Raw genomic sequence first — 11,358 nt, 5'->3', positions numbered from 1 at the left:
AACTCCCCCAATTTAACCAGCAGTCTCCATCACCATGTCCGCATTCCAAACACAATTCCCCCTAGAATTGTATTGTCTGATAAAGTTTTCAGGAATAACTTTTCAGCATTTGGAATGGGACTGATGCTGCTGAGGAATTCAATTTTTAATTTTATTTAGTTTTTATTAAGTTAAATTTAAAGGCTGATACTCCATTTCATTTACTAGAAAGTTTTAGGTATGTTTGAACAACCTGGGCATGTAAACTTAAGTTTAAACAATAAAGTGTATGGAATTTAAATACAAATCATTTCCAATAAAAATTTAGTGTCAGATTGAATAAAATATAAACGAAATTTGGAACATTTAGATTGAAAAAAAGAATAAGATATTGCATTAATAATATCTTTATATTGATTACATGTTGAAATGAAAGTATTTTAGATGTTTTGGGTTAAATGCCATATATTATTTAAAATATTGCATCTCTTTACTTTTTAAAATGTGGCAACTGAAAATTTTTTCATTAAATTGTGCCTTGCATTGTTTTCTTTGGAGAGCGGTGCTCTAGGATTTTTCCTTTTCCATCTGTTTCTTGATATCTATACAACCTTGCTATCATGGGCTTTGAAATACAGTGGACATTCAATGTATTTCTAAGAAACCCAATTACTGAGACTGGTCTCAACTAGAATAAAGCATTGCAAAAATAAATAAATAAATAAATAAATAAATAAAATCACGTTAGAGAACTAAGGTTGGCTTGTGGAATAAATAATTACTTATCAAGGCAAGAAAAGATGAATACTAGAATCGTTGATCTTACAATTCTTCAGAGACTTCACTGGTGGCACAGTGATTTAGAACCTGCCTGCCAATGCAAAGGACTAAGATTGGATCCCTGGTCTGGAAAGATCCCACATGGCATGAGAAAACTAAGCCCATGTGCCACAATTACTGAGTCTGAGTTCTAGAGCCCAGGCTCCTCAACAAAAGAAGCCGCTGCAAGTAGAGAAAGCCCGCACGCAGCAAGACCCAAAGTAGCCAAAAAAAAGGATGTTTTTTTTAAAAAAAGGAAATCTTCAAAGGCAGACTATCAGGAGATGGAGAGTACCTGAAAACGTATGCTAATTTTTTTTCAAAAGTGTTTCTTGAGAGAGAACATTCAAAACTGATTATTAAAGCAAAGAGTGTTCAAAAGGGCTTAAGCATGTTTGACAGAATGTGCATTCAGTGGTTCCATAAAAAAAAAGAATAAAATATCATTTAGTAGAACTACAAAAGCATTTCCTGAAAAGATGGAAGGCCAGAAAACAATTTACTATTTCTGGAAAGTAGGTAAAGACCAAGAAAGAATGAAATAAAAAAATCAGGTCAATTTCTCTGGACTCTAGAGAGAATAAAGAGCTAAAGTGTCCATTATTTGATTCATGAGTAAAATAAGAATGTCAAGGAGTTCCACCATGGTGTTTCATAGAAATTTATTTTGAAAGTTTATATATATTTAAGGATTTTTTTTTTTTGGTAAGGATTCAATGTTGATCTCGGGTGGCCCCAGTCTGTAGGATTTCAGTTGCCGTGCTAGAGAGTGTACTCAGGCCACAGTCGTGAGAGCGCTAAATCCTAGCCACTAGACCACCAGGGACAGTGGCCAGTGACAAGGCCCCTGGACTGTTGGCTTTGTAGAAATGAATTCCTACAAAGAGACAGAAAGTAGTGAAGCAAGTAAAGTGTTTATTAGGAGGAAAAAGACTACTTGTAAATAGGTACACATGGGTGAACTCAGAGAGAGTGTGGCATGTTCACGGTAGTTTAAACCACTCATATGGGGCATCTCTTTCAGGTTTCTTTTGGCCAGTCACCTTGTTTGCTTGGTTCAGAGTCCATATTTGGTTTATCTCAGGGTCCTGCCATGTGTTCTCCTTGTGTGCCATGTCTCTTAGCCATGACGGATTCTAGTGAAGAGGCAGATGGGTAGGTTGACATTACTTACTATGGGGTGGTGCCCCCTCCTTATTTAACCTCCAAGGAGCGTTTCTGCAAATGTGTAGCCTGGAAGGTTTCCTTGACCTCAAGAATAGGAATATGTGGTCTTTTTATCTTTTATCTGGGCAGGGCTGAGCTCCTCTCTGCTCCAGCTATTATCTTTGTCTTGGAGTATCTGTCCACCGGTGACAAACTCCAGCTACTCAGCCTGGGATCCATCTTTCTCCTGCCTCAGTGTGAGAAAAATTATCTGAGACTTGGAAGTAAGGAAAAAAGGAGGGACTGTGATGTCCAGTATACAAGGTTATAGGCCACACAAGGATTCTATAAAAATGTACTTTGATCATCTATTTACTATCGATTGTAGATACCAAAATTAATGAAGTTCCTTAACTTGCAGGGCTTTATTTGGTAGAGAGGCAAATAACTTCTGTCCAGTGGAACAGATGCAACTCCAAAGATTTATGACCTCTTGGATAATAAATTATTTTTATTTTAATATAATTTAACAATCCTATCCTAACATTTCTTTGTTAAATTTTCTAAATATTCTAATTTCATAAATGTTCTTTAAACTTACCGTGGCATGTTACCTGTTGTTTCACTTATTGGAAAGTGAAGCTCTTTGACACATGCTCATTTTTATTTGCTGAATCATGATTTTGCCTTTTTGAAAAAAAACTGTAAATGAGATAGCATGTGATTTTGACTTGACTGGAAATAAAGGGGGCTTTAGGAGAGGTGCTGATTCCTTTCACCTTTTTCTTTAGGCCTGGGAAATTGAACACATGTCACTCAATGTTATGGCAAATCATCATTGGTAAACAGCGTACAGGAAGGTGGAAATCACAGACAGGACAGTGGATTCTTTATCAGGCATGGGTTCATTGAGGACAAAGGAAAGATTCTGGTCACTGCAGAACAGCTCTGAAATCTGTTAAGGTATATTGAAATATCAAATTAAGGTAAAGGAATGGACTGAATTTCCTTTTGTTGTCATATGAGAGCATAGTCTAAAAAGCCTGCCCAAGTGTTTTTAGCTTTTCTAGGGGAAGGTGTTTCTGTGTAACTATTTGTTACGGTCTAATATCTGTGAAGTATCTATAAATTCAGATGCTAACTTATAGGATATTGATAATTTCAATGATTTTTGTCCATTAGAGAGGAATATTGTCTCTATCCAGTAGAAAAGATAATATGAAGGTAATAATATAATTGTAACATAGGACAATAAACCTTTTCGATCTAAATTTGCTCTTTTGATTTTACTTAAAAAAATTAAAGGCTCTGGTGACTTTGTGGAACAGCTCTGAAACCTGTTAACCTTTTTTTTTCCTCCCCTGGGGTGGGGTGGTGGTGGTGGTCTCCAATATTCCTTCTATACATCTTGGTTCTCAGCTGGGGCACCTGTAACACAATACAGATTAGCAAAGGAAAAATAAACGGGTTTATTAACATGTATATTTCCTACATGCAATGGAAGAGACCTAGGAACAAGTAATTCAAAGAGGTGGCTTAGAACTCCAGTTTACATAGCACCTTAAACAAAGATTAGATTTGCAGAGAAATGACAGGACAAAGAAAAGCAGTTTTAGGCTTCTTAAGGGTACCAAACTGTGAGAAGGTTAAATATATGAGAGGAAATGAACAGTGAGGTTTGTTAACAGGAACCTCTGGAACCTCTCTGCCGAAGTCCAGCTCCGGCGGGTCCAGGAGTACCCAAGGGATGAGTGGCGTCGGCGCAAGGAAGAGACAGGGAGGCCTGTGTCAGCTATGCAGGATCTCTCCATTTATTGTCAGAGCTTTGTGTGTTTATATAGTGAACATATCTCAGAAAAAATCTTTTATGGCAGAGCATATTGTCCCTCAGCATCTACCAGTTTCTTTCTTTCATCAGGTTCGCCTTGCAAACCCTGTAACTCTGAGATAAACATATGTAAATAACTTCTTAATCTTATATCTAAGCAAACTATAGCCCTTAGTACCCATAGGAAACCTTGTAACTCTGAGGTACACATATGTAAATTACTTCTTATATCTAAGCAAACTATAGCCCTTAGCACCCATACCTATGCCTAATGTCTACGTCTATACTTATGCCTGCAGCAATCATAAGCATTACAAAAAGAGCCACCCCTCCCTTTTCTCCAGCATTTAGTAGCCTGAGGTGCCCGCCTTCTCCAGGAAGGGGTGGTGGGAGGGGACTTGGTGGGGCAGACTTGGAGAAAGAATGTGTCAAACCCTGGTTCTTTCCTGGGGACATAGAAACAGGGAGGGGAAGTGGGTGGTAAACACAGTATCACAAAGAAACAAAGAGCAGAATGTACAATGGGTGGAGATGGTCTGGGGCCTGTCCTTGCGGAGCGGTGGCCTTGCGATCCTCCTGCTCCGAAATGCCCTTCCAAGGAGTTCTCGCCTTGCGGTCCTCCTTGGAGCCTGATGACCTTGTCACAGCATTTGCTTGTCCAGACGGCTCCCGACACCTCTCTGTTCTGATCAGTCTACAGCAGTCTCCAGTACAGAATTTATATCCTGCTTTAAAGCAGAAAAAAGGGAGTAGAGAGATTTATCTTGTGATTATTGCTTATTAACTGCCTAGGGAGGTAAAAAACGGGAAAGCATTACAACAGGTCTTGTCGACAAAGTAGGTGGCTCTAAAATGAGCCTTTATTTCCTAGTAAACAGTAGCCTTCGGTTACGCCCTCTCCCCACGGATGGGGCGAGCAAGCTGGATGTCCTTGGGCATGATGGTGACACGCTTGGCGTGGATGGCGCACAGGTTGGTGTCCTCGAAGAGCCCCACCAGGTAGGCCTCGCACGCCTCCTGCAGCGCCATCACGGCCGAGCTCTGGAAGCGCAGGTCGGTCTTGAAGTCCTGCGCGATCTCACGCACCAGCCGCTGGAACGGCAGCTTGCGGATCAGCAGCTCCGTGGACTTCTGGTAGCGGCGGATCTCGCGCAGGGCCACCGTGCCGGGCCGGTAGCGGTGCGGCTTCTTCACGCCGCCCGTGGCCGGCGCGCTCTTGCGGGCCGCCTTGGTGGCCAGCTGCTTGCGCGGCGCCTTGCCGCCGGTAGACTTGCGAGCGGTTTGCTTGGTAGGAGCCAAGATAACAGAAAAGAAAACTGGCTGGAGAGTAGTATGATATTGGTGCAGTTTCTGAACTTATTTATACGAGCAGATCAGTCTGATTCCTAGGTCCCGCGCTGTGATCTAATTGGTTCTCACGTTACCTTTTGGAGAAATATGATTGGATTTGCATTAAAGATTAAATGTATAATCGAAATTTTATTGCCAGTTTATAGTCCACTTTGAATTTAGTCCATAACAGTAAGGTTTCATTCAGTATAGGTTTTAGTGTACTTCATTCATTGCATTTTTCTGAGAAGAGAACCAATGGACTAAACAATTGTCACTAACAATGCCGTCATCCGCGAAATTTAAAAAGCCCGCCCTGACATGTCATTGGTCAACTTTTCCTCCTTTGTTCCCTCGTTTTATTCATATTTTGGTTTTGGACAAGCTCATTTGACTATACACGTATATGTAATAATGTACATACATCGTGTACATACACGCAAAACGTCTCAACATGAGGCATTAAGGTCATGTCATTCACATACATATACGTAATCCATAGCCTACAAACCCTAATTTATGTCCTGACACAGAATTCCTTAATAGGGATTCTTTGCGTAAGTTTACAAACGTTTTACATCTTTTGTTTCAGTTAAAAGAGAACAGCAGAAATATAGTTTCATGAATTTTTCTAAGATTTTATGGTGCATAAAGTGTGACCCACGAACAATTTAGCCACTCTGTGGCAGAGGTTAGAGCAGTTTTTACATTTTTAAATACAAAACCGTGATAAAAGCAAAATTTAAGCGGAAGTACACATTAAGACTCAAACACGTTTCCTACATTTAAAAGTATTTCAGCGCTTTCTGGGAAAAAGTGGGTGGCTCTGAAAAGAGCCTTTGATTTCCGGAATGGGAACTGAAGAACTGTTAAACCTTTCACTTGCCCTTGGCCTTGTGGTGGCTCTCGGTCTTCTTAGGCAGCAGCACCGCCTGGATGTTAGGCAGGACGCCACCCTGAGCGATGGTCACGCGACCCAGTAGCTTATTGAGCTCCTCGTCGTTGCGGATGGCCAGCTGCAGGTGGCGCGGGATGATGCGCGTCTTCTTGTTGTCGCGGGCCGCGTTGCCCGCCAGCTCCAGGATCTCGGCCGTCAGGTACTCCAGCACCGCCGCCAGGTACACCGGCGCCCCGGCCCCGACCCGCTCGGAGTAGTTTCCTTTGCGGAGCAGGCGGTGCACTCGGCCCACGGGGAACTGGAGCCCGGCCCGCGAGGAGCGAGTCTTGGCCTTGGCCCGAGCTTTGCCTCCTTGCTTCCCGCGCCCAGACATACTGAATCTGAACAGTGAGAAAACAGCCACAGGAAAAACAAAAAAAATGTTTTTTGAGGAGCAACAAGATGACAGTTATAGTTTTGGGTGGAATTGTAAAATGTGAGATAGGATTGGTTAAAAATCATCTTTTTACGAGCCAACCAATAAGAAAGGAGATGTGATGCAAGTATCTTTACATAATCTCGTCACTAACGCATTATCAAATCAGGTCTGGAGATTCTTGCATACCTTATTTGCATAGACCGCCTATAAAAGATGAGATTGTAGCTATAACGAGGTATTATTCTAATTTGTTTTTGGAAGGTTTTGAGTATTGCAGGAGATGCCTGAGCCAGCCAAGTCTGCACCAGCCCCCAAAAAGGGCTCCAAAAAGGCTGTGACTAAGGCCCAGAAGAAAGATGGTAAGAAACGTAAGCGCAGTCGCAAGGAGAGCTATTCCGTTTACGTGTACAAGGTGTTAAAGCAGGTTCACCCGGACACCGGCATCTCTTCCAAGGCCATGGGCATCATGAATTCGTTCGTCAACGACATTTTCGAGCGTATCGCAGGAGAGGCGTCGCGCCTGGCGCATTACAACAAGCGCTCGACCATCACCTCTAGAGAGATCCAGACGGCCGTGCGCCTGCTGCTGCCCGGGGAGCTGGCCAAGCACGCTGTGTCCGAGGGCACCAAGGCTGTCACCAAGTACACCAGCTCCAAGTAAATGTGTTTAGGTGCTGTTAAACCAAAGGCTCTTTTCAGAGCCACTTAATTTTCATTTGAGGAGTTGTGATGCTTTTTTCCGGCTTTACTTTTAGAGAGATTATTTAAGCACATATTAATATCTGAGTTTGTTAAATTATTTTTTCAAATAAATACTGTATGTGGAGAAGTGCTTGTGGCCTTCTCTGTTTCAAGTCTTCTGCCCCAAAGCTTTCTAAAATCTATGCTACAAAGGCCAAAGTTTCTGTCCACCATGCCTTAATTAGGAAATCAAAGGAGGCTGGTTGGCTTGGTGGTGTTAGAAGAGGAAACTTTCTATTCTAGCAATGGTGTGGCACCCGGGTACTAGGATTTGGTTTCAGTTTCTAGCTTCCCTTGTACCCTTCCCCAGATTGGATTCTTCACTCCCAGAATCACCTTCCTGCCCCACAGAATTCAGAGCCTTACCTCCACCAGGCCTCCCCTCCAAGCTTCGAGATTCTAGTACCTCTCAGCTTATTTCCTGTATGCCCGGACCCTGTACATGTGGTTCCAATTTCAGTTTCTGGAACACTTCAGCACGGGTTTTGTTTTTTATTCCGAAGCCTGTGTAACTTTTATTAAATTACAAATGTGTACTTTTACTAAATTATACATAAATATGTATGTATATGTATGTAAAAATAACCAGTATGTACTTTTATTGTTACACGTATGTATATGTATGTAAAAATAACCAATAGTTTTCTATTTTCCTGACTGCACAAGAAAATACATGATTCCAAACATCCCTTGATAGAAAGCTTTTGCTTAATTCACTTCATTTTAGCATCAGGTACTTTCATAATCATAGGACATTTTCCTTACTCTATCTCAGAAAGGTTTATCACCATCAGTTCTCCCAGGTAGGTAAATCATTTATTCCAGGAGACAAGAGAAGTGAGTTGAATTTGACTGCAGCCTTCGGTACCTGGAGCTTCATCTCCTAGCCTAACCACGTCTTCATTTGTTGGCTGAATCAGGACACTTCACGAAAGATGAATTTAAAAAATGCGCCAAGAAAAGGCATGTAGCCTAGTGCTGGGAGAGGAGGTAAAAATGCTTCCTAAAGTGTTGAGAAATCTGTAGATGGGAAGTGTTCTTGAAGTCTATCTAGGCGTCTTTGAAAAAACATTGCATTAGAAGACATTGGTTGGAATTTGAGTTGTGAGGCAAATATTCAGGTTCTCACAGCCTCTGTTGCTTACTTTAAAAATGAGAATGTTAAAAGAGTTCCCTGGCTGTCCTGTAATTAGGGCTCTGCGCTACCACTGCCTTGGCCCCAGCTTCAACCTGCGGTGAGTGACCAAAGATCCTGCAAGCCGCATGGCGCAGAGAAAAAAAAAAAAAAAAAGCGAGAGAGCGAGAGAGAATATTACATATTACTAAAACAAACTCCATTTACACTTTTATATAAACAATGCAATACTTATAGTAAAAACAGTTGGATTTACAATTCATGAATTTATTTATGGACATTATGAGGTAAATTTTCCCATTACTACTACACTTTTTATATAATGAAGACAAGCTTTTGAAGTAGTATTATAATCAGAAGTAATAACTGTATAATGATTGAAGAAAGTGCTGCTTCATAAAATTAGACTTTCTGCTGTGGAAATCAGACACTCTAGCTATACTAGCTAAAAAGAAAATGTAAATTGCTGCTGATAAAATGAAAGCAATGTCCAGATTATGAGCCTACAATATTGAGGAAGAACTTACTTATACCTATAGTTATTAAAAAATGTTTTATAATTTTTTTAATTTTGGGGGGCGGGGTCTTTGTTGCGGCGTTCAGGCTTATTTCGGTGGCTTCTCTTGTGGAGCATGGGCTCTGGGCGCATGGGCTCTGGGCGCATGGGCTTCAGTAGTTGCGGGATGTGGGTTCAGTAGTTGTGGTTCCTGGGTTCAGTAGTTGTGCCTCGCGGGCTCTAGAGCACAAGCGACATGGTTGTGGAGCGCGGGCTTAGCTGCTCCGCAGCATGTAGTATCTTCCTGCACTAGGTATCAAACCCTTGTCCCCTTCCTTGACAGGCGTATTCTTAACCCCTGCACCACCAGGGAAGTCATATAGTCATTTTTATATTTACACTTTTAAATTTAAACATATGTAGCTATAATCTTTTTTTTTAATTTATTTATTCATTTATTTAGTTATTGGCTGTGTTGGGTCTTCATTGCTGAGCACTGGCTTTCTCTGGTTGCAGTGAGCAGGGCCTGCTCTTTGTTGCGGTGCACTTTTTTATTGCGGTGGCTTCTCTTGTTGTGGAGCACAGGCTCTAGGTGCACACGGGGCTTCAGTGGTTGTGGCACATGGGCTTAATAGTTGTGGCTCGCAGGTTAGTTGCTCTGCAGTATATAAAATCTTCCCAGGCCCAGGGTTGAACTTGAGTCTCTGGCGTTGGCAGGCAGATTCTTAACCACTACACCACCAAGGAAGCCCTGTAGCTAAAATCTTAAAGAAAATTATTGAATATATTATCAATAATTCTTAAAAGCGTGTGGGTGCATTGATTTTCTTTTTCTTTTTTATAAATTTATTTATTTATTTATTCATTATTGGCTCTGTTGGGTCTTTGTTGCTGCATGGGCTTTGTCTAGTTGTGGTGAGCAGGGGCTACTCCTCCCTGCGGTGCAAAGGCTTCTTATTGCAGAGGCTTCTTTTGTTGTAGAGCTCTAGGCGCACGGGCTTCAGTAGTTGTGGGATGTGGGTTCAGTAGTTGTGGTTCATGGGTTCAGTAATTGTGGCTCGAGGGCTCTAGAGCACAGGCGCAGTGGTTGTGGCACACAGGCTTAGTTGCCTGTGGGATCTTCAAAAACCAGGGATTGAACCCATGTCCGCTGCATTGTCAGGCAGATTGCTAACCACTGTGCCAACAAGGAAGTCCCAGGTGTTTGCAATTTCAATTGGTGGTCTTACAAATTATCACAAATACAGTGGCTTAAAACAATACATTTATAATTTTATGGTTTAGCTTAACATTCAGAAATAAATTCCATTGAGCTAAAATCAGGATGTCAGAGGGCTGGGGCCTCTAAGAGTGAATCTGTTTTTTTGCCTTTTCCAGCTCCTGGAGGGTTGTCCTTGTTCCTTGGGTCCTTGGCCCCTTTCCTGTATTTCAAAGCCAGCAATATCTGGCCAAATCCTTCTCACACTGCCATCTCTCTGGTTCTTTACTCTTCCCTCTTCCACTGTTAAGGGCCCTTGTAATTATATTTGGTTCACATGGATTATCTAGGATAATTATTTATTTATTTGGCCTCTCAGTTCCACATGCAGGATCTTATTTCCCAGACCAGGGATCGAACCCATGCCTCCAGCACTGGATGTGCAGAGCCCTAACCACTGGAGGGCCAGGGAATTCCCTGGGATAATCCTGTGTAAAATCAGGTGATTAGCAAACAATGCTATCTGCAACCTTAATTCCCATTTGTTATGTATCCTAACATGTTCACAGACTTCAGAGATTGAAAGGTACACATAATTGGGGAGGCATTATTCTGCCTAGTTTTAGAATTTGACAGAATGCTATATACCTTCTGTTCTGTTCGGAGGACGAACATATGGATACATTACTGTATGTAATTTCTGGGAGTTAATATACTCCCCTAAAGCTCATTTAGGCCCCGTTTAGATATTTACCTCTGGGACTACAGAAAGCAAAAATTGACTATTTACAATAATATGAACTCTCATATACAACTATCTGGTATTTTTAGTTTTCATTCTCTTACTTTTTTGTTGTTGTTGCTTTTGTTCTTTATGTGTATTGTTTGAATGTTTCTATATTTTTTGTGTATGTTGTGTGTGTATTTTTGTGTTATGTTGGGTGGGATGCCTGCTATTTATGAAAGTAATTACACAAGATTATAGACTATTAGTTCTTCTTTCCTACCAGGGTTGAAATTCTAAAAAATATTTTGTAAATACATTCTTACCATTTCTTCCATATAGGATGCCGCTTATGGCAGTTTATAACCCTAAGCAGGTTTGTAATTACGAGAAAAGTGTAAATTTTCATGACCATTATATATGTCTACATAGGACAGGCGAGTGGTGTTGATGTGAATTTTTTTCATTAAAAAAAATTTTTTTTTCTGACCATGACAAAAATAATCATATACAATTCACCCTGAGAGAAAATAACAATTTAAGGGAGCAGAGGCACCAAAATATCTTAAGGGTATTTCTTTCCTGGACTGCCAGTGTCACGAGCCCCAGGTATTATGGTAGCTTGGCAATGGTTCTTCTATTAGACA

General features: G+C 41.1%; 3 protein-coding genes across 3 annotated transcripts; 1 reads left to right on the top strand and 2 right to left on the bottom strand.

Annotated features, from left to right (window-relative positions):
• Positions 1–4,609: 4,609 nt before the first annotated feature.
• On the bottom strand, positions 4,610–5,394 carry LOC130830810 (histone H3.1-like). Its single transcript, XM_057698134.1, has 2 exons — positions 5,380–5,394; positions 4,610–5,092 (listed from the first exon to the last, which is right to left on the bottom strand). Exons 1-2 carry the CDS (start codon positions 5,392–5,394, stop codon positions 4,661–4,663), a joined length of 447 nt encoding a protein of 148 aa, XP_057554117.1. The 3' UTR covers positions 4,610–4,660.
• Positions 5,393–6,383, bottom strand: LOC130831721 (histone H2A type 1-B). Its single transcript, XM_057700075.1, has one exon. The coding sequence runs from the start codon at positions 6,370–6,372 to the stop codon at positions 5,980–5,982; it is 393 nt and encodes a 130-aa protein (XP_057556058.1). The 5' UTR covers positions 6,373–6,383; the 3' UTR covers positions 5,393–5,979.
• A 302-nt stretch (positions 6,384–6,685) lies between these two features.
• LOC130831739 (histone H2B type 1-C/E/F/G/I) lies at positions 6,686–7,274 on the top strand. Its single transcript, XM_057700094.1, has one exon. The coding sequence runs from the start codon at positions 6,698–6,700 to the stop codon at positions 7,076–7,078; it is 381 nt and encodes a 126-aa protein (XP_057556077.1). The 5' UTR covers positions 6,686–6,697; the 3' UTR covers positions 7,079–7,274.
• Positions 7,275–11,358: the final 4,084 nt, after the last annotated feature.

The sequence above is a fragment of the Hippopotamus amphibius genome, chromosome 11 (assembly GCF_030028045.1).
Source record: "Hippopotamus amphibius kiboko isolate mHipAmp2 chromosome 11, mHipAmp2.hap2, whole genome shotgun sequence".
Taxonomy (NCBI): domain Eukaryota; kingdom Metazoa; phylum Chordata; class Mammalia; order Artiodactyla; family Hippopotamidae; genus Hippopotamus; species Hippopotamus amphibius.
Note: the sequence above shows the minus strand (reverse complement) of the source record. Positions and strands in the feature narration are given on the sequence as shown.

Coding starts and splice junctions, on each gene's coding strand:
- LOC130831721 (XM_057700075.1), bottom strand. CDS start 6,372: ATGTCTGGGCGCGGGAAGCAAGGAGGCAAAGCTCGGGCCAAGGCCAAG.
- LOC130831739 (XM_057700094.1), top strand. CDS start 6,698: ATGCCTGAGCCAGCCAAGTCTGCACCAGCCCCCAAAAAGGGCTCCAAA.